This window comes from Coturnix japonica, chromosome Z, assembly GCF_001577835.2.
Source record: "Coturnix japonica isolate 7356 chromosome Z, Coturnix japonica 2.1, whole genome shotgun sequence".
Taxonomy (NCBI): Eukaryota; Metazoa; Chordata; class Aves; order Galliformes; family Phasianidae; genus Coturnix; species Coturnix japonica.
Window position 1 is genome coordinate 3,128,847 of NC_029547.1, and position 23,900 is coordinate 3,152,746.

The window sequence follows — 23,900 nt, forward strand, 5'->3', positions numbered from 1 at the left end:
GTTGCTGGTATTTATAGCTCTAACACCTCTTATTTGAATTGAAGGTCCAAACTTGAATAAGCTAATGTTGATTTCCTTTGCAAAAATACAGGCAGCCCTCAAGAACTTCTGTATGTATTTTTCAGCTTTCTGACCTCTTCAGCATCACACTAGCGTTACAATAAATCACTTCTTTTAATGCCTGAAGTGCTGCCTTTCACACCCAATGATGTCTTGCAGTCATCCCCATTGACAATATATCATCATAATATCATATGCACATGTCAGATGATACAAATGCACTTTTGAAGATGTAAACTTCCTGTCAGGTTTGAATAGAAAGGGAGAAGAAGAGGAAGAGATACATAGCTATTTTATTTTATCATCCTGATTCATTTTAGTCTTCTCATCTCCACAGTACTAGTAACTTGTATTTGTTTTCTAAGATGTTAGATCTCATGCACCTGAATTCCGCTGGGTAATTTCATGATGAAGGGATTGAGTCGGTTCTTAAAAATGCAATGATTTTACTAACCTGATGTAAATTGAGCAGTTAAAATCACTCATAGTCAGACTGTATGTAGCAGCCTTGTTAATCTCAGTGTACTCTTTCCATATTGCTGGTTCTTTATTTGATTAGTTGAATGGCTGTTTTGCACATATATATACATATGTATGTTTCTGACACTTAAATAATAAAGAGCTCATAGCAGAGTAAAAAACTGTCTCCCTAGATTGATATGATCACTTAGTAGTTTTTCAGAGGTTATTAATCATTTGTAAGGGAAATGTAAGGGAAAAGTCTAGAGCCAATATTATCCTCAGAGATAACTTTCTTTCCTTAGTCATGACTTTGTTTTGTTTCCAAAGAACATCTACAGGATCAAAAAGTTCTATTGTTTCCAGTAATTTTGAATACTTGAAGCTTCTAGTGGCTTCATTATCAGATTTCCTTCCATGCAGAATGCCTTTTTCAGTCTGTATAATATTTGTGGAGATCATATACTAATAGCTGAATACTTAAGACCCCCGATGTGCTGTGCCTCAAAGGAGTACCAGAAATCATCTTTGAAACATACACCATCAGTCTTCAAATTAATGACTCACAGAGATTTTTGAAAGGCAACATTTGAAAGGTTTTTTTTAATATTATTGCTGCTAAATTGTATAAACTTTTATATTGCATTTTTTAATTTTTGAAGAATATCGGTAAATTTAAGAGTAGTTTTAGAATGGAAGAGGATCACTATAGAACTCGAGTCTTTTTTTCAACAATTTATTTTCAGTGTTGTTATCTTTGTGATTTTTACCTACCTTGCCTGACCTATGGTAAATAATAATATGTCTTGTTGTTGAATACCTAGCTGAGAGAGAAAAACTGCTGATCTCTAAAAGGGAAAACATGTTCAATTCAAAGTCATATCTTTAGTGAAGAATGATGTTCAACTCTGCTAATGTTGAGATAAAATTGAGATAAATATGCATTTAAAAATATAAGTTGGAAATGAATTGTTGAGAACAGACTTCTGGGAATAATCAAATGACTGCAATTAATTCAGATTTTTGCTAACATTCTAGGATTTTTCTGGAGAATGTCATTAGTAGATTAAATAGCTCATTTCAGCATCATTGCTCACACTGGAGAAAAATGTATCTGACTTTTTTAAAAGAGTGAATTAATGAATTTATGAGAAAAAGAAATCTTTCATTTTTTCTATATTTTATACACAAAGGAAAAGACAACATTTTAAACTACAAGATTAAATAGAAAATGAGAAAAGATCATGAAAAGATCAGAAAGTTAACTATAGGTCATAAAATTTATAGTGAATGTGCAAATAGGGATATGTTTAATAGCAAAAGAAACAAATTGGTATTGTATTTTCAGTAATTTTTATGCCCCCAAACAAAATCAGTAAATTTATCATTACTTGTTTTAATTTCCTTTTCTGAAATTCATTCAGATAAGTTTTCTTTGTAGGAGACAAATTCCTTTCACTAAAAGTTCACTAAGAATCATAGAATCATAGAATCATAGAATGGCTTTGGGCTGGAAAGGACTCCAGGATCATGACATTCCAACCTCCCTGCCATAGGCAGGGCCACCAACCTCAATATCTAAGAAACATAAAAGTCCATTATTTTAAATACTGACACCTTTAAAAATATATTTGATTTTTTGAAAGAGATGAAAATGTTAATTGTTCAGATCAGAGAGGACAGATATACACCTAGACCTTATTTAGTTGGAGGGAGCTCTGTTCTAAAAGTTACCAAGAATCTGGATGAGTTACTAATAATTTTAGAAACCTCTGGATGAGTAAGAAAATAGAATCTTAATGTGAACTGTGTTTTAACCTGCAATATGACTACTGTGACTAGTTAGAGTTGTATCTCTCCCTGTGATGTCTCATCAACTTTCCAGGGCACGCATTTCAAGTACAGGAAAGTCTGTACCATATTACACAATAGCAATGGTTCTCCCACTCAGAATAGAAAACTGCTGTCACTGCCAATTCATCACTGCTTGACATATGGAGTATCATTTCACAAAGAAGATATCACAGGAGCTAACCACTAGTTTATGTTAGGAAACCTGCAGCAATGTCAATTCACTGCTACCGGAAGCAGCAGTAAGCAGACACAGCATCTCAAGCTATCATTAAATGGAAATATATCAGCAGTTAAAAAAGGGGAGAGAAAGAGATGCCATTGCTGAAATGCATCTTTCCATTGAATGAGTTGGCTTTATGTCTTCTTGAAAGTCTTTTTCACAGTGAGTTAGCATTATTCAAGATGGGTAACTGCAAGCCAGGGCCCATTTGTATAACTAGCCTATAGATTTTTATTGTTTGTTGTACTTTATAAAATTAGGAGGTCTATCCATTGACTTTAATCATGATGTGTCTATTTTTAAGAGCTCAGAATTTTCTCTACCATTCTCTGAAATAATGTCAGAAAATTGAGTTAATCTAGCTGTATTCAGTGTATTATGCTTTAAAAGCCACAATATATTAGAGTATACTTTAAAACCTTTTTATGTCATTAAATTTTGTATGGCTCACTAAAAGCAGTCTTAAGTTACCATAGGATTTTCCAGCTAAGTACACTATAAGACATTAAGTTCTCTTACTGATGAAAGAAAGAGTGGGAAAATGCACTAATAGCAGCACTTTCTAGAAGTAATTTCTGATCTTCGTGGAGCTTGTCAAACTTTGTGAGCTAAGTATGGTAGGGAATGCTCTATATTTTTACAGGAGACCTCTCTGTTGGGAGTCAGGGAGATACCATGCAGGAAATAGTATACAAATGGTAGCAATCTACCTTGTCATTACTGTTAATTTGTGTCACATTATAGTGATGTCTATTACACTGGGAATAAATGCAAGTCTCAGATGTTTCCATGTTCTCTAAAACCTGAACAGATTTTTATTTATTTATTTATTTATTTATTTATTTATTTATTTATTTATTTATTTATTTTTACCATGAATTTCCCAATCTAGTGCATTTTATTTTGCTCCCGGAACTGAGTCACATTATTTTGCTCCGGGAACTGAGTCTCGATGTAGAAATCAAGTTTAATGAAATTGTTTTTCACTTGAATTTGCTGATTCAAAAGTCCTGAAATTCTGCAATGAGAACAATTCTGCTGAATGTTTGATTTAGGTCTCAAGTCCAGGATGAATTTTCCCTCACTTTTGCTGTTGATGTCTTCTCATCTCTGTTGGACAGCTCCAAAATGTCTAAGCATTTCTTTTCCCACTTGTTTTTCCATCACACATTTTGAATAAAAATGACAAGAGTATTTTGACATATACTCTGAAATTAATAATTACATTTATTTGATATGGGTCCAGGAGTAGCATATTATTTTTAATTATTATTATTATTTATTATTATAATTATTTCTTTTCCTCTCTTTATGAGGCAAAAAGGAGACTCTACTCATCTGGGAGATGGCCTAATTATTTCACTTAACCATGCTGGTAGGTAAAGCCACAGCATAAAAATTATCTAACTTGTTTCCTCTTCATGCAGAAGAAAAGGAACTATGAATATTTAACTGTTCTCCAAAAGAAGCTGACTCCTGCTTTCCTCTATCACCATCAACTCTGTTTCCACACATTTTCATTACAGTCTTCTCCTAATTTAGTCTTCTGCAGTACAAATTACAAGATTACCTCTTCCAAATCAATCACTATAAAAGTTTAGGAATTATTTATTTATTATTTATTTTCACCTGAGACAATATTTTAATATTTTCCCACTATATTTGTTTGTGATGCTTTTACTAAGAAGATAGTGAGGAAATATCTGTGATTCTCTGAAAGGAGAGAAAGACCATAACTGTCCTGGGAAGAAAATATGGATTCCCAGATGCAAAGCATGATGCAAGAAAGTGAAAGTCAGAGCTTCAAGATGTAGCTTGAAGACAGACTTCTAGGAGAAACAGGAAAGCTTTGTAGAGGATGGAAATACATAGGTTGCCTCCTATTATTTTCAATGTTAACTACAACAGATACCAAGAGCACAATAGATCTATTTGATAGAGGACATTCTAAGGTGCAAACCAATATTTTTCAACATCAGAATTAGTGATATGTTTTTGTCAACAGTGAACAAGAGCCTGCATTTTGCACTTATAAAAATTTGCACCAGCAGATCTTTCACCATCACCACTTCTGAAATGCAGTACCCACCATATCACTGTGCTCACATTCACTGGATGGTCACCATAAATGTTCACCAAGCTTCAGCGAATGTCAATGGTTGCCATTTTTTCCTAGTGGAATAATTCAGTAACGCACCTTAGCTTCACATATACATTCTTGTTGCATATTATTCACTGAAAGGAGAGAAAGACCACAACAAAATTTTGTCAGATTGTCCCTCTGCTGCCATTCAGCCTCTACTGCCATATTATCCACTTCTGCCTCTGACATCATGGGCTAACATACATAATAAAATAAAAGATGTTACTTTCAGAACAGCCCTCATGTTTTTTCAGGAGAAAATGCAGTCTTTTAACTTAGACCCATTCAAAATAGAAATCTCTACCTTTAGTAATACAGTGAACTAAATAAAGAATCCTGTTTCTTTCCTAGCTCTTCTGGGAAATAAGATTTTCTAATTTAAAGTGTAATGTATATTTGTTGTTGCTTTTTTTTTTTTTTAATTTACTTTAATTGAAACACTCATATTTAATTCAAAAATCTTTTGGTTTTACAAGTCTGATATTTAGCTACTTAATATTTGCTTTGGAATCCAATTTTATAAGTTGAACCTATCACTTTAGCAACTATGGAAAAAGTATTGCTACATCACTTAACCTGTTTGTGAAGTAGAATTTTGTAGGACAGCCTTCTGTACCTTTCTTGTATGCCAGAATGAATCTGACACAGAGAAACAAAATTTATTCTGCCCTCATTTCACAGTGAACACTCAATAAATAATACATTATAATACCTAAAAAATTAATAATTGCAGCTCACAGTCTTTGCAGCATTCTTTTGTAAAAGCATGCAGTAAATCTCAAATCCTATTTCTTACAAAATATAACAGAGTAGAAATGGTTATAATGGGTCAGAACAAAGTTACCATTAAACCTGTGTGCTCTTGGTGAATTCAGTCTACAGAAGTTTTTAAGGGAAGAATAAATAAATAAAATAAATTATAACAAAACATCTTATGAAATCTCACATTCTCTAGCACTTTGAGGTAAAAAGCATCTCCATCTTGGAGTTAAGATCTCTGAGTTTATTAGAATAAATTATAAATTAGATGCACCCATTATTTTAAATCCTGCAATATACTTTATCTTTTACCATATAATAAGACATTCGTATTTAGCTATACCCAATGCTTATAAGTATTTTATCAATGGATATTTAATTGAAAATTTAATCCTTTCTTCTCTTTGTAGTTTGAGAAGATAATCATTATCTACTCTGTTTCCAGTACACAAATTTCACTAATGTCTGTAACAGCCTGCATTAGACTTCTCTCTTTTTTCATTTATATTTTTTGACTCAAATAGATAAACACAATTACCACTCATCTACCTTCTGATAGATGTAATGTTTAATCACTGTGGATATTATGTGTTCACATCCAACACAACATATGTCTTATCAGTGGAAAATGGTTTGTCCTAATGATTCTGAGAAGAGTCAGGTTATTCAAATACCCTTCCACACAGTACATGTTATGGCATCCATATATTTACGTTAGATACATATCATCATAAAGTACTGCTAGTTTGGATGATCTTCACTAGCATTAAACTACCTCTCTCATTTTTGATGTTTTAGTTCTTTGGCAATTTTTTTTCACATTGATTAAGCACTTGTAGATAACAGTATTTCATTAATCTGAATTATTCTGTTTTCATTCGAGTGACTGCAATTGACATTTATTCAAAACTGTACTATGATCTAAATTAAATAGCCACAAATAAAATAAATATATTTGAAAAACAAAGGAGAATAATGTGTATCAAATTTACACAATTCTTTGTGGCCTGGAACTCTGTCATATGATAATTATTTCCACTATTTCATAGAATCGTACCATAGAATCACAGACTGACTTGTGCTGGAAGGATCCATTTCCCTGTTGCAGGCAGGGTTATTACTCACTAGATCGGGCTGCCCTAGTCCTCATCCAAACTGGTGTTATTTCATCATATTTCTCCGGAAAGGGAAGAAAAATAAGACACAGTGCAGTACCTCAGAAGTGCAGCACATTCTGTTCAAAGCAGCAAAGAATGAAAATGGGTTGATTCTGAATGCATAAATTCTGTATGAAGCTATGACGTTCTCTCTTCCTCTCTTTGCAAGTGTATAGTAAACATATGCTAATTTAAATTGTCCTTGATTACAAAGCAATGTTTTCTATATGGAAGCTTCCCCTTAAGAGGAAGAGACTTTTTATAAAACGTCTGTGTTCAAGAGCCTGGTGACAGGACAAAGGTTAATGGGTACAAACAGCTCAGGCAGGTTTGGCTTTAAGCCAGTTTAATTCTACAGTCTCCAGTTTATTTCCATGGTTTCTCTCTTGCGCTGACCTAGACCCACTTTTTAACTCTGGAGAAACATTCTAACAACATATGATCACCATTCAGAACTAATATTCTCATGACTAGCAGACAAGATTGTGCAGTATATAGTAAGCCTCAACACCAGACTTGATGCTCTAAGACTTCCTTGTCTACCACTCTCATGGAATAAAAGGTTAGTTTTTAGAAATCAAAGCATGCCTGAGTTCCTTCTGTCTGAGAAGACAAGAGGGTATCGATCCCCTTGTAGAAAGTGATAAAACACTCAAGAAACTGAAGAGGTTATGTACCATGCTGAATAGGAGGATATCTGGGAGGGAAAACAAACAAATGAACAAACAAACAAACCTCTTGACAAAGGGTTGCTTTTGCAGTATTTTTGGAGCAAGGTGCATGGAAAAGGGAGCTTATACTCAGCATCTCCTTTTCCAACTGACACAGACATTTATGACAAATTGTGCCATAAATTTATTTTCAGTTCTGCCAGCAAAGCACTGTGTACAACCTAGGTAGCTGCACAAGGTTTAATGATGTCAATGAACAGAGTTCTGAGGGAGAAATTTTACAAATCCCAGTGGTTAAATTTTTGCTTACTTCAGAATTGATTTTAATCCTCTTAGATCCTATGGATTTGATGAGTATGTAATGAATGTATTGATTCAGGTTTGCCTCAGGAGAGAGGAAAAATGTTTATTCTGAGTTCTGGGTGTCCTCTGAGAATCCCATTTTCATTTGTTAACAAGGGATTTTGGGATGCAGGCATATCTCAAAGAAGAAGCAGATTGAGATCAGATAAACAGTAGTTTGCTTTAAAAAAAAAACAAAAAACAAAAAACAACTTAGTAAGGAAAAGGCAGCAGGTAGTGAAACAAATTTTATTTTATCTTGATGTAGGCCGTCAGAAGACACGAAGTGTGTATATGAAACCTGCATGAACAGCATTTTTGATAGTGCTCCTGCATTTTGGAATAAACTAAGCAGATCACATTAGGTATGAATTTGGTCCTCAGAAACCACTAACAGTTCTAAGATATATGAATAAAATATGTCATGATTAAAAAACTAATGTTCTGGAAATTCAAGAGTCCAAACACATGTAGTACTTAGAAAAGACTTATCTGACAAATAAACATAACAATGTCACTGCATGAAGATTCATTTTCTTATAATGTATAAACTGAATGAGGTTTTTTATACACTGTTGTACTCTCTGAATTATTATGAATTTATAATGCTTTTTTTTTTTTTAACATTTATATCAGTCCAATTTATAGATGCAAAAATCTTTTAACATGATAATAAATGTTAATACTTCTTGTCGGTAACACTTTGTAAAACTATCTCCTTTACCCCATGATCCTTTATAACTACATTAAGCATTAAACAAACCTAATGCTGTTTTAAAAATGAGACTATTTATACACAGAATAAACAAAATATACACATATTTTGAAGTCTTGGAACAAAACATTAGTTGTTTTTCAGTTGGCTGTTTCTCAGTGGTTGGCTATGGAATTTGAAACATATTTTTTCTCATTCCAAAGGGAAGTCAGATTTCATTAGAAAATTTTTGCAGTTATAAAACTGAGATAAATGTTTGACACACCAGAAGTCTATGTTGCCATTCAACAAGATCTGAACAGGCCGGAGAGTTGGGTCAAGAAGAACTTTATAAGGTTCAACTAGACAAGTGCAGTGTCCTACACCTGGGGACAAATAACTGCATGTATCAGTACAGTTCAGGAGTTGGTCAGCTGAGAAGAAGCTCCACAGAGAAGGACCTGGGTGCTCACCTAGTGGACAACAGATTGTGCACGAGCCAACAGTGTGCTCTGTGGGCAGGAAAGCCAGTTGCACACTGGGGTACATTAATAAGACTGTGGTCAGTAGGTCAAGGGAGGTGATACTTCCCTTCTACTCTACCATGGTGAGGCCATATCTGGTGTAGTGTGTTGAGTTCTTGGCTCCCCAGTTCCAGAATGACAGGGAACTTCTAAAGAGAGTCCAGTGGATGGACATAAAGATCATCAGGGGCCTGGAACATCTACTTTGTGTGGAACGATTGAGATTAGATTTTCAGCCTGGAGAAGGAAAGCCAGAGAGGGAATCTTAACAGTGTTTATACATATCTAAAGGATGGGAGTCAAATGAATGGGACTGGGCCTTTTGGTGTTGCCCACTGATAGGACAAGTATTAATGGGCACAAATTGGAACATACAACGTTCCAGATAAACACAAGAACTATTTAGGGTGACAGAGTGCTGGAACAAGGTGCCCAGAGAGATGATGGACTTTTCTTGGAAGATACTCAGAAGCAGCCTGAATGCTTTCTTTGGTGACCTACTTTAAGGAACTTGCTTCAGAAGGGGTGTTGGACTTGATAGTTGCCAGGGATCCCTTCCAACTGCTATTTCAACTTCCAACTGTTTCTGTATTAGATTGTTTAACTGTAACACTTAATTTCATACATTTAATTAAAATTTATGTGAATTTTTGGGTCTTTTTACTAGAAATTTTAATTTGTTAGGAAAATAAATGAAACAATTTATTTTTTAAATTCAGATCAAACTATCTTTTTTTTTCTTTATTTATGTATTTATGCATTGTTTTGGCAGCCACAATGGTGACTGACTTGTTGTCAGCAGAGTGATCAGTGTTCCATAATCATCATAAAAAAAAACAACTTGGTGGCTTCATATATTAAAACAAAGACACAAACAAACAAACAAAGAAAAAATGAAAAACTATATACTTATTTATTCCTTTATAAAGCTAATTCACAATTGTAACTGATTATTTAAAGTGCCATCTATAGCACCTGATGTAGCTGAACTACGACAGAACTAGAAATGTATTGCAGAAATAGTGATCATCATGGTGACTTTCCTCTATGAACAAGATTGAGTTAATAATGTTCATCAGATTTTTAAAAAGATGTAAAATTTTAATACACTTTTAAAAAGAAGAAATTCAGTGAAATAAGCTTTTTTTTTAAATTTATTTTTTCTTAATCCATATGTATCTGTGCCTAGTTAATAACAGAAATGCATTTTGTCTCTGTAGACATGAGACAAACTTTTGATTTACTTTCTAAACTGATACTTGAATAAGTGAATCACTAATTGTTTTCCCAGATGTCATTTGATACTGATACTGTCAATCTCTTTCTGATAACACTTTCTTGTCTCCAGCAATGACAATGCAGTTCATAAGCCATCGGTTCCCTGACTATCATGATCCAACTATTGGTAAGTAAAGATTTTTCTCTTCTTCATCACTTTCTATCTCTCCACCTACTTGAGAAGCTAATCCTAAATTGTACCTATAGAGAAACAATATTTGTAAACTTTAATGTTATTTTTTAATGACAACTACATAATGTTGAAGTTATTTCTTCCTGAAATATTTATGTTATTTCATGCTGACAAAACTGAAAACAATCTTTCCATGTATGGTATCTAAATAAGGTCAAAAATCCAGTCTGAAGTGTGTTTTAAAATTTGTTATTGTTTCTATTATTTTAGTGCCATTCTCTAGTTATAGGCTATTAATTGATATTATTTAGGAACACAGAATATTGCATTTGATATACTAGAGTCACTATCTGAGATCCCATATTCTACTAACTCTGTTGGCTTTACTGACATTATAACTTCAGGTAATGATAAATATTCACATGTATCTGCAACATACTGAAAGTCATCATCTTTAGCTGTTAACAGTTACCCGATGGCTAGATTACAATGGGACAACTGACTGAAATAAAATCTGGAATAAATTTCGATTGACTGAAATAATTTTTTCAACATCAGTGACTTCACAACAGCTGTAGTAAAAATAGGGGAAAGTGGCAGAATCTGGTCCTGATATGTGAGAGACAGAAAAACCACTAGTACTTACAGAAATTAGTTCTAAAGCAAAAACCCAACACCTTAAATTAAAACATGGCTATTTTGTATTGTTTTTTTTTGTTGTTGTTGTTGTTGTTGTTTTGTGGTGTTGTTGTTTTCTGTTATCTTTGAGATTTAAAAAATTTTTAAACTTAGAAATAACCTTCATAAAATTATTACACGGCTAATTACATAATATCTCTTAATCTATTATTTGTTTAGTATTCTACATTCCTTGGATAATACCTTCTCCTAAACTTCTCATAAAATATTTCAATTAAGGATAAAATGTATAAGGTCTCCACTACAAAATTTATTAGTAATCATTTAAATATTATAAATAAATAAATAAATAAAACTAGATCTATCAACTCTAAAGAAAGCAGAGAGAGAAAAATAATAATATCTAACTGGAAAAGAGTAGTATTTACTAAATCCATTAAGTTATGCACAGACACCCAACTTTAATGATACACCTGCCATCTTTATTTCTCTATATATTGCATCTTGGAATAATCTTTACTTATTGGTCTCTAGACAATATCAAAGTATGAATAATAGATAATCATAAAAAGAAGGAAAACATAAGATGCATTCTAAGTACATGCTGCAGGAATACCTAAAGGACATATTCAAGATGAATGTCTCCTTGAATAGGGTACAGTTTCTTCTCTGTAAAACCAGCAATCTAAGTAGGCAAAGAGAATACAATTTAGAGAACAAAGAAGCAAAATACTGAATATAAACTCAAGAAGCTGACCAGGCGCAGACCTCGTATATAACTTTTGAGATTTATCTGTTCAGCATTTTTTGTCAGAGAAAACAATTAGGACATTCTGAGAAAGATTTAGTTTTTATTCATGGTCTAAAACATATGATAAACAACAGAGTGCATTCTTAGAGTAAGTATATATATTTCTTGTTAGGTAAGTTTATCATATAGCCCCTCAAAATTGTAAGTAAATACAAAGAAACTCCCAAATAGGTGGAATTATTTGTTCTTACCTGTAATAACAAATAAAGGTATTTAGAAATCTCTCTCTCTATATAACAGGTATTAAATGAATGTTAATTCCAACAAAACAACAAAACAAGAAATCCAGCATAACATTTAGCCATACCTGCAACGAATGATCTCTCTGTAAATAAACACATTGCCTTTTTTCTATGCCATACATTTTAGGCCATTTTTTATTCCTTAGCAATTTCTGTGCTATTATGGAACTCACGTTCCCAACTGATCTTTTTCAAATGTACTGACTTGTGAATTCACTGTATTTTGAAAATAATATGTGTAATTGGGAATTAGAAGGAATAACAGTTTATGTTTGTGTCACTGTCTTTGAAATCTGAGAATTCTAACTTTCAGTTTTATAGGGTAGACTGTATTGGCCACAAGGGACTACTAAATCATTATAAACATTGTCCATTTTAAAATTTCTGCTTAACACGAGTTGAAATTAACTATAAGTAATCCCAAAGACACCTGGAGTGTGTTGAGGATAAAATCCTGATCAATATATTAGACAAACCATACAGAGAGTATTTCTGGATCTAGTGCACACCAATACAGAGCCACTAATTAAAGAGGTTAAGATTAGAGTCACCTTGAACTGTAGTGAACACATTCTTGTAGAGTCTGTGATCTTGAGGAAGATGTGCCTGGCAAAAACCAGTCAGAACTCTGAATTTCAGGACAGTGATCTTTGTGTTCTTGAAAGAATTACTGGATGAGATCCTCTGAGAAACTGTCCTTAAAGACAAAGGAGTTGAATTAGTGGAGCAGAGCTGGCAGTGCTATAAGGATGCCTTTCTGAGAGTGCAAGAGCCCTTTGTCCCCCAGCACAGAAAAACAAGGAGAGGAGGAAGGAAACTGGAATTACTGGGCAAGGATCTCCTGTTCAAACAGGGAGGTAAGAAGTACATGTACAGGCAATGGAAGCAAGGCTGTGTTACCTGGGAAGAATGAATGGATGTAATTCAGATATACAGAGAAGGAATAAGGAGAGCCAAGGCATAGATGGAACTTAACTTGGCAAGGGATGTGAAAAATAACAAGATGGAATTCTGCAGACTTTGATCAGAAGAGACAGGCCAAAAAGACTGTCCACCTGCTGATAAATGAGAATGGAAAACTAGCTACAACAGACATGGAGAAAGTGGAGGTACTCAACAAGATCTTTGTCTTGGTCTTCACTGGCAGCCAGTCTTCTTGTGTCTCACATTCTCAAACCTCCCAGCCCTGAACCTGTAGGTAGGGCTGTGAGAGCAAAATACATAGGAGGAGAACAAGTCCAAGGGACTGACTCATGCAGCTGAATGTGTACAGGTCTATGGGGCCTAATGATGTCCATCCCAAGGTCCTGAAGGAGCTGGCATTCAGTCAGGAGAAAAGAAAGCTCCAGGAATGCTTCACTGTGGCCTTCCAATAATCAAAGAGAGCTTATAAACAGGAATGTTATAAATTTTTCTCTTAGGTAAAGAGCAATAGAACACAGGGGGGAACTTTTAAACTTAAAAGAGAGGGGTTTAGGTTACACATCATGGTGACTTTTTTCTCTGTGACAGTGGTGAAATGCTGAAACAGGCTGCCCAGAGAAGGGAATCCCAGAAGGAGGGATGTCCCATGCCTTCAGGTGTTCAAGTCCAGGTTGAATGGGACCCTATGTAACCTAACCTAGTGCTTAATTTAGTGATTGAAAACCCTGCCCACAGCAGGGGTTTTGGAACTAGATGTTGTTTAAGGTCCTTCCACTCCAAACCACTGAATCCATAATTCTGTTAACATGATATATAACACAGTTTCACCTCTCTCTCCTTTCTGTTGATTCTAGGGGAATATATTTACATCAGTGCAAAGAAGATAGGGGACAATTAACTCTACTCAAAGTACATAAGCATAGGATAAATATAATCTGATATTCTAGGTAAGAACAAAACTACATCAGAGCCACAAAAACGTCTTCTAATTATTAGGAACAAAATGGCAAAAGCAAATAAACTGTAATAGTTTTTGCTAAGTCCTAAGAAATGTGTTGGTCTTTGCTATGTTTTGTTTTGGTTTTGTTTGTTTGTTTGTTTTAATAGAGAAAACATATTTTATGTCTTGACCTACAACTGATTTCATACAATTGACCCATGGTCAATTGACTTACATTTTATGATTTTAAGAAGATTTTCTTTTTGTCCTTATATTATTTTTATTTTACATTTCATCTGTAAATTCACATGGCACTAAGCTTTAAGAAGAGTGTAAATAAAAATAGATCAGATGTCTCTTTAGCCTTCTCTTCTCCTTAGCCTTCTCTTCTCTAGGCTGAACAACTCCAGTTCTCTCAAGTCTGTCATCTTAGGGGAACTGTTCCATCCCTTGGATGCACTCAAACTTTTCTATGCCAAACATTTTTGCATATTTCAAATACACTGATTTCAAAAATTAAAATAGAAATATATAGAAGAATACAGATGCATTTAAATGTTCTTCTTTCACTTATGTTTATCATATATAGTTGTAGTTATATTTTTAAATAATTTACTTGTTACTACAGAAAAATCAAGGTTGTTTTAAGTTCAAGACTATTTTGAGGGCAAGCATGTTTTTATTTAAGAGATAAAGCTGTTTTTATGTTTGTTTGTTTTTCTCAAATGACTGTATTAGTTTGGAAATTTAAGATGATGAGAAATTCAGACTTCAGACACCAAAAGATACAAATAAATTCACTTACACATAATTATACAAATCAGACTGTCAATATTTGTTTAAAATTCATACTGAACATTGATTGAAAACAAGTAATAACTGAAGTGTTATTTTTAATGCTTTCACTTTGAATATAATTCTATTTCAAATAAATAGGAATAATGATGCTACTTTAGGCTTGGCACAAGCATTGCAATTCTGAATTTTGAGACAGAAATGTTATTTTTCTAAGCAAGTGGAGATGGGAAAGAATAAATTCATTATTAGATACACAACATTTGGGCAAAATTTCAAAGGATAGCACTTTATGAAAATGAAATGATTTCAGCATGCATTTAATATTTAATTGTAGTCAACACTGGGAACAATTTCCAAAAGGCAATGGATGTGATCATTTTCTGGAACAAATGGATTGGAGCAATTTGCACTCTGTACGGTCTTTGGCAATATCACAGTGAGTTAATGCAAATAGAGTGGCAGGAAAGGAAGCATGACATAGTGTAGCACACTGGACAGCTTCCAGGATGCTCATTAGCCATGTGACTAATCTTAAAATGAATACATAATGCAAAAGAGATGCAAAAGCATCTTCCTGTTTTGGTGAGATATCACCGCATGAGATTATGTCAAATGAGCAGTTGAGGGCATTAAAGCTGTGTCAGTGCCACTCATTAATTGAAATGGGTGTGGGATGGGAGGCACTTTAATGCACATGAATTTCCATGAGGTTTTCTAACGAAGAAATGCATTCACCAATGCATTACACATAACACATTTAAACTCATCTTTAATGTGATGATGGAAATGTGATGATGAAAATGTGCGAGTGAATATCAGAGAAAAAGAAAAATAAATAAATAAATAAAAAGTGACTGAAAAACTTAATATGTAGCACAGCAAAAATCCCCCCAAAACTGTATATATATATATATAATGGAACACATCTGTTATCAAGGTGTAGTAATAGTAAAAGTATAAAATAAGGGAAGAAGTCCTATTACAAGGAAAAAGCAGTTGCAATTCAAATTTATTTTTACAGTACTTATCAGGTTTCTAAATAATTTCTACTGTTATCTTAAACAAGTATATATTTACACTCCTATCCTAAATTATTTCTCATTCTCATTTTGTTGTATAAGGTAAAATATTTGGATCAGATTGAGCAAGCAGCAGTTAGATTTGAGCTCTGAAATCATTTTTTCTGTTGCAAAATTCATAAATCAAGTGCTAAATATTCACTGTGGTCTTTCATTCATTATTTATCTTAGATTTATTATCCATATCTGAGACAGGAAAAACAACTCATATAAAATGACCTAGAATTAGCACAGTTTGTCTCTATGTTCTTCTCTGTGGTTATTCAGAGTGATTGTGTAGACTTATCTAAGTTACCTATGTTTGTGTTCTGTATTCATCACCATTTAAAATGATAAATAGAGGCCTCTAATGAATACTGTTGTGTGCATTTGAACTGTATTCCTAAGCATGAGTTATGCTATTCATTCTTATTTTTTTATTTGTTGGTTATAAAGAATCATATATCCCTGAGAGTTGAAAATAATCTTTAGTGGTCATTTAGTTCAACTCCCTGCAGTGAACATGAACATGCACAGTTAGATCAGGTTGCCCAGGGCCTGATCCAACCTTGGAATGGTTCCATCCGCAGCTTGGAAGTCTTCAAGGACAGGGCAACCACATCTCTGGGCAACCTGTTTCAGTGCCTCACCACCCTCACTGTAAAAAACGTATTCTTTATGTCCAACCAAAATCTACCCTGTTTGAGCTTGAAACCATTTTCCCTTGTTTTATCACCACAGACCCTGCTAAAGAGTCTGTCCCCTTCTTTCCTGTATTGTACCCCTTAGATGCTGAAAGGGAACTATCAGGTCACCTTGGAGCCTTCTTTTCTGCATGCCGAACAACCCCAGCTCTGAGTGGACCCTTGTAGTGGAGATGTTCCATCCCTCAGATCTTTGTTGTGCCTCTTCTCTGGAAATGCTTCAACAAGTCTGTGTCTCTCCTGTACTGAGGACTCTTGACTCAGGGTGGTGACACACTAGAACAAGTTGCCCTGAGAGACTGTGGATGTCACATCCCTGGAGGCACTCAAGACAAGGCTGGATGTGGCTCTGGGCAGCCTTATCTGGTGGTTGGTCACCCTAGATGTAGCAGGGGTGTTGAAACTAAATGACCTTTTGAGGTGCTTTTCAACCCTGGCTATTTTCGAGTGTTGTGTTCAGTTTTGGGTTTCTCACTACAAGAAAGACATTGAAGTGCTGGAACGTGTCCTGAGAAGGGCAACAAAACTTGTGAGGGGTCTAGAGCACAAGTCTTATGAGGAGTGGCTCAGGGAGCTGGGATTTTTTAGTCTGGAGAAGAGGAGGCTCAGGGGAGACCTCATTGCACTCTACAATTTCCCGAAGGGAGGTTGTGATGAGGAGGGGCTTGGCCTCTTCTCCCAGGCAATAAACAAGACCCGAGGTAATAGCCAAAAGTTGTATCAGATGAGGTTTAGACTGGACATAAGAATGAACTTTTTCTCTCAGAGGGTGGTCAGACACTGGCCTGCCCAGGAAGGTGGTTGAGTTGCCATCCCTTGCAGTGTTCAAAAGGCATCTGGATAGGGAGCTAGGAGATATGATTTACTGGTTTTTCTGTAGGTATGGTAAATGGAGGACAGTTGGACTAAATGATCTTGTAGGTCCTTTCCAACCTTGTGATTCTATGATTCTATGATTCCATCATTTTAACACTGTATGATAGTGTGACTCCACATTTGGATGTTGTACAGGCCTTAACATAGCTTCAAGGAGGATCTGCTTCATGATCTTTCCCAGCGCACAGGTGAGACTGACAAACTGATCTTGCTGGACTCATCTTTTTTACCTTTGTTTAAAATACGTGTGTATCATTTGTAGCATTAATGTATTACTGTTCTCCATATTTTTTTATTTTTTTTTTTTAATCTCACGTAGATGAAGAAAATAGAAATTATCTTCACTGAGCTGAGACTGAACACTAGATTCAAACAAATACCTAAATTAGCATCTACGTGTCAGATACATGTTAAGGTTTTGGATATATATAAGTGGTGTTATGGATCTTTATTAGCCCCTTTGTTATGTACTTCCAGAACTATTATATAGGTTTATATATAGGTTTAATGTCATCAGGATCTGTCCCTATGGAGAAGTGACACAAAACCTATGGGGAACACAGGCCCTTCAGTCCAGGAACAGAAAGCCAGACACTATACCTTAGAGTATATCAAATAGTAAGAATCATCTATATTTGGGCAACTGAATAGAGTTTGCATTATCATTAAGTGTACAGGGATAATTTGAATGTGTATATAGATTTTGTAGCTGTCTAAATGTAGGTGTCTGAATCTAATTCATGTTGGTTTCCATAACAGCTTGTAAGAATAAAAGTTCTTCAGAAGTCATGCTGATATCTTTCAGACTTCATGGATAACTGTCCTGGATTGAAGGGTGAAAAATGCAGAGTGAGAGAATGAGCAGAGAAAAAATAAAATAAAATCAAAAGAATAGGAGAGAGAAATATTCAAAAATAAAAGTAATAGGAATGCTCATTTACTTTAGATTTCAGTAAAGCAATAAAATATCTTCTGCCATGAAGGGAAATAAATAAAAATTCCTTGGAGTCATGTAGTTTGGAGGCTGAAAAATTGTAAATATTTCTTTGTAATGAAAATCACTTGATCTAATTAAACAAACAAACAAACAGCAACAACAACAAAAATCAATAATAGATCCACGTCTTATATTGTTACTTCTCTTAGGAAACAATAGTTTAAAATATGGTTGTTATCCCTCTAAAAAATAGTGTAATTATACTTTGATTATCTTTCAAAACTTCAATTCCAGTTCCATTCTCTAACTTGGGTGCATTCTCAGCTCAAGTTGAGCTTTGATTCTTCGTCCTTTGTCTTCTAAAATCATGGTGTCTCTCTTACTGAGGAAACAAGCTGGCATTATTCTAAATACTCAGAAACATGATCATTAGTTCTGCCGTTAAACTTGCTTTCTTGGAACTCTGTCTTAATAAGACAATTTTTCAGTTCTAAACAGGTTTCAAGCAAGATTTAATCAAAACAACCAATTATAATCTCAGTCCATACCCAAAACTAATATCTTGGTCTCACACAATGTGATCTGCTTCTTTGTCAAATTTTATTTTCTTAGAAAGATAATGCATTATGAAATTATTTGAAGTATGTACTTCAGGTGACAGCTCACTGTCATTTACCATTTTCAGATACTCAGAAAATAGTGCTTAATCTTATAATTTTCTTTTGTGATATAAAAAGCAGTAGACAGGCAAATGCAGACTGTTTTTCTAGAGATTCAGTGGCTCAGAGAGCTGTTCCCACATTTGTCATTTTTCCCCTATCATTTTACCAAACAGTGTCTCAGAAGTTGGAAGGTTAATCAGAATACCTTCACTAACATTTAGGCCTGTAATTTTTGCTCTCTTCATGTCTGATCCTCTCTCAGCCTTCTTGACTCTCTGCCACTCGCTGGACAGCATTGCAGGCTGATTCAGCACTATTTCAGTAGAATAGTAAGCCACATCAAAGAAAATAGTTACCTGCCAAGATAGTGAGTTGAATCCTTTTGTTAAACTGAGCTCAAGAAGTAGTGCAACTGATTATACAAAAATATATGCACCAGCTGAGTGGTGTGGTTGATATGGTGGAAGGATGCCATTCAGAGGGACCTCAACAGACTTGATGGGTGGACCACGGAGAATCTAATAAGTTCAACATAGCAAAATGCAAGGTTTTTCACTTGGGTCAGAGGTATCCCAGGCATTTATATGGACTGGAAGGAGAAGACCTTGAGTGTAGCCCTGCAGAGAAGAACCTGGGGTCCTGGCAGATGAAAAACTGAACATGAGCCAGCAGTGTGCTCTTGCAGGTCACAAAGCAAATGGTATCCTGGCCTCCATCAGGAGAAAGGTGGCCAGCAGGGACAGGAAGGTGATTGTCCCTCTCTACTTTGCCCTCGTGAGGAACTATCTGGAGTACCGAGTCCAGGTCTATGGCCCCTAGTACAAGAAAGACAGGAAGATGTTGAAGATAGTCTAAATGAGGGACGCAAAAATTATAAGAGGGATGAAGCACCTCCCCTACAAAGACAGGCTCAGGGGGCTGGGCTTGTTCAGCCTGGAGGCTGAAGGCTGCAGGGCAAACTAATTGCAGCCTTTCAGTACCTGAAGGGAGCCTATAAAGAGGAGGGGAGTAAACTCTCTGAAAGGGTGAGTTTTTTTTCCTGAAACAGCAGGAAAAAAGAGAGTCATAGAGTCATGGAATAACTTGGATTGGAAGGAATCTCAAGGATCACCAGATTCCAGTCCCAACTGCCCCAAACAGCATTGCCAGGCACAAGATGAAGTATTTGCTCAGATTGCTAAGGGTCCTGTTCAGTCTTGCCTTGAACAGAGATATAACCATTCTCGGAAACCTGGTCCAGCACCTCATCATCCTCTCGGTGAAAAACTTCTCCCTGCCATCTAATCTAAGTCTTTACCTCTATTGATTTCCCTTCTGCTTATAATTTCTCTTTAAATATTGGAAGGCTGTAATGAGGTCTCCCCACAACCTTCTCTTCTCCAGACTCAGAAGGCCCAGCTTCTGTCAATCTGTCTTCATAGGAGAGCTGCTCCAGCTCTCTGATCATCTTTCTCACCCTCCTCTGTACCCTCCCCAAAAGTTCAACATCCTTAGTGTGTTGGAGGCCTCAGACCTGAATGGGATATTCTGGATGGGGCCTCCTGAGGGCAGAGTAGAGTGGGATAGCAACCTCCCTCACCCTTCTGGCTGCCCCTCTTCTGATGCAACCCAGGATACCATTGGCCTTTCAGGCTGCAAGTGCGTATTGCTAGCTCATGTTCAGTTTTTCATCTACCAGTACTTGGCAGAGGTACTCTCAACAGTTTCTTCTCTCAGTCTGCATGCATACCTGGAATTACCCTGACACAAGTGCAAAACCTTGTAGTATGCTTTGTTGAATCTCATTCAGTTCACATGGGCCCACATTGAAGTTATGCAGGTCCCCTTTAATTGGCATCCTTTCTTTCTGTCATATGAACTGCATGACTCAGCCATCTAGCTGGAGGTGCACTCTACTCCATCATCTATGTCACTGATCTATATGTTAAAAGAGTACTGGTCATGAGATAGATCCCTTAGGTATGTCACTTGTCACTGGCCTCCACGTGGATATAGAGCCACTGATAGGGCTGTGCAAGGAAGGGCAATAGGATGAGCCAACAGTGTGCCTTTGTGTCTAAGAAGGCCAGTGGTATCCCAGAGTGCATTAAAAAGAATCTGGGGCAAGCTCTTTCTAGCTGTGACCAGTAACAGGACAAGGGCTAATGGGTACACACTGGAACATAACAAGTTCCATGTGAACATGAAGAAGCACTTCTTTACTTTGAGGGTAACAGAGTGCTGAAGTAAGCTGCCCAGAGAGACTGTGGAGTCTCCTCCTCTGAAAATATTGAAGACCTGCCTGGATACTTCCTTGCATAGCCTACTCTGGGGAATGTACTTCAGTACTAGATGATTCTCAAAGGTCCCTTTCAGCCTCTATGATTCTATGATTTCTTCTCTCTTCTGTCTCATAAAGAAAGCAAATGGATGAACAAACTCTCTTTATTACCCTGACGTGTCTGTCCAACACCTGTTTACTGTGTCTAGAATAGGACAGAAAAGTGTTTCTCTTATGTAGTGCTATGCTTCATGGTTACATGCATGAAAACACTAATTCTTTTAAACTGACAATTATTCATACTTACCATCTATCCTTCGTTAACACTCTTTTTGTTAGAATTAAGATATACTCCTGACGTGACCATCTGTTCTTCCCCACTGAGAAGAGCATCAATGGAGGATCAAAGCATAGTTTATAACCCTTCAATTCCTCCTAGACATGTGCTATTTTAATTGTGTATCTGCCAAACAGAGAGAGAAGAAAAATAATCAATAACTCTGTATAATAGCATGCCATTTTAATTGCTATTCCCAAGCACTGGATAGCTGGAGTAAATTTTAAGAAGAGAAAAAACCTTTCCTTATAAGTGTGACAGTATCAGAGAATTTCTGAGGTATTGTCTGTAATGACAGTATAATAAAAAATACTTGATCATAAAGATCATATCCAGAGGCTTTAAAAAAAATCAGCCAAGGATAGAATGATTTTTAAATAAACTAATAATTATTTAAATAAATATGTTACCCTAGGCTGTTCTACACAAAAAATAAGCTGTTAAATTTCTTTGTTTTTGCTTTGTTCTTGGTTTTACTTATGTTGTTTCATTGTTGTTTTGTTTTCTATTGTTTTGCATATTAGCTTGATACAGGCTACAGACCTTGTATTTCAGCACCTAGTATGTATGATTTGACACATTCCAACAATTTTTCCCTCATCCTGCTTTGGTTTGTCAAATTTCTAACAAGCTGGAGTAGCAAAACTAGTGGAAGAGTTGTTTTCTGATGATAGACAAGCTTTTCCTCAGAGGTGAGCTCTTCTAGCCTCCTTTAAGAGTTACAGTGATGCACGAAACATTGACCCATCACAGAATCAGGACAACAGTTCCCCATTGGATTCTGAGTTATTGTAGGGCTTTTAACAACGTTTTGTATACACACTTTCATCACACTGAAACACTCCTGGCTTATAGATTCTGACAGAACATAAGTGTGAGCAAAGTATCCATCTGAATGGTGATGTAAGCAAAGAAGAGTATAAGTTTATTCAGAACTATAACCCACCGTGAAGTCACAGTTTTTGGCCTTTAACTCAAATAAGAAATATACAGTTTTAGAGCATAATTCATCTCACTCTAATTGTTTACATTTCAAGTAGATCAAATGAATAGTGTTCTCAAATTTTAAATGCTACACTGAAATCTTAGGGCTATGTTAGGGCAGAATGCCTTTTATCTTAGTGCTTGCTTATGTAGCAGTTGGTCCTGGAAACTGCATGACTGAAGCTAGGGTGAATACTGAAGTCATTCTGAGGCTTTATCCCAGTGATAAATAACTGTGACATAAACCATGAACTTAGAAGTCAAATTGAGGCCTGTACTCACTTAGATAAGATCATCTTATATAAAATTTGCTTTGCTGTTTCCTGTGCACCACATTATGTAATAAATAAATAAATAAATAAATAATCTCTTAAATGATTTTTTGAAATTGGAAAAAAGACTTATGTTGTGGTTGGCTGGAGGTGGGTGATTCATCTCACTCAATTCTAAACTTTTCATCGCAAGAAAAATTAACCTTTCTTTCATGCAAGCCAGTACACCATCTACACTTTACTAAATACAAAATACAATCCACTTTAATAGCCATGCAGATATAGTCACCTTGTTAAGTACTTCACCTGAAATGACAAAAGTGAATTCGCAGCTGTCGGATCCTCCCACTCAGTAGCAGAATCATGGACTTGAAAGAGTAATGAAATTGCAACCTGCTATTCTTTTCCCCAAGATAAGGGTACTTGGACTCATGTTAATTATCATGTTTTGATTAAAAAAGAGTACTTTGTTCACTTTGTTCATGTACATCTTTGAAGTAAATGACATTTTTCTGAAGGCAGAGGAAGTAATGATATTCCCTTATTAAATATTAGTGCATTATCTAAATTGCACGTGGTTTCTAGCAGTAAGGCAAGTGTTACAACAGAAGTTTGCTGGAGGTATCTTTACTTCTGATTTGAAACAAAGAAACATATGAACAAACAAACAAACAAACAATCCTAACATTTTCAAGAATTTGTATTTTTTCTTCTAGAACTGATTATAAGAGAAATGCTTGTCACTCAAGTGGGGAATCTTATTCATTTCTCTACATACTTGCATATTAAAATCCAATATGGTTAGATCATCGATACCAGCATTCACATCATAACTGATAGTTGATGCACTGGGTCAAATTATTCAGTTAGACTTTGTCAGACTTTAATCCAAAATTCGTCTGTATCCAATTCTCTCTGTGGATGGAAGTCATCCTTTATAAGGAGGTGACCTATGCCATATGCAGGAAATTCTTTATTTCATTAAGTTATTGCTATTTAAGAATATGATCAGATTCTCCATCCACACGTCTATGAGTTTTGCATTCAACCATGGTTGTACTTTCCATGAAAATATTCATCCAGTTTATTTCAGGAGGACAAAATGAAGTAAAATTTAATAGCCCTTCTGTACTGCAGCTTACATTTTGAAGTTTGTTTTCCA

The 23,900-nt window shown here is 35.4% G+C and overlaps 1 protein-coding gene across 3 annotated transcripts in view; it reads left to right on the top strand.

Moving 5' to 3' along the window:
• Window positions 1-23,900, top strand: part of RIT2 (Ras like without CAAX 2) — a 163,072-nt gene that overhangs the window by 33,435 nt on the left and 105,737 nt on the right. For 2 of the 3 annotated variants that reach the window (XM_032441362.1, XM_032441363.1), the window contains exon 3: window positions 10,232-10,288. The exons of the other annotated variant lie outside the window; for it this stretch is intronic. In XM_032441362.1, coding sequence (XP_032297253.1) covers window positions 10,232-10,288 — 57 coding nt within the window. The remainder of the gene's footprint in view (window positions 1-10,231; window positions 10,289-23,900) is intronic. 3 annotated transcript variants of the gene reach the window in all.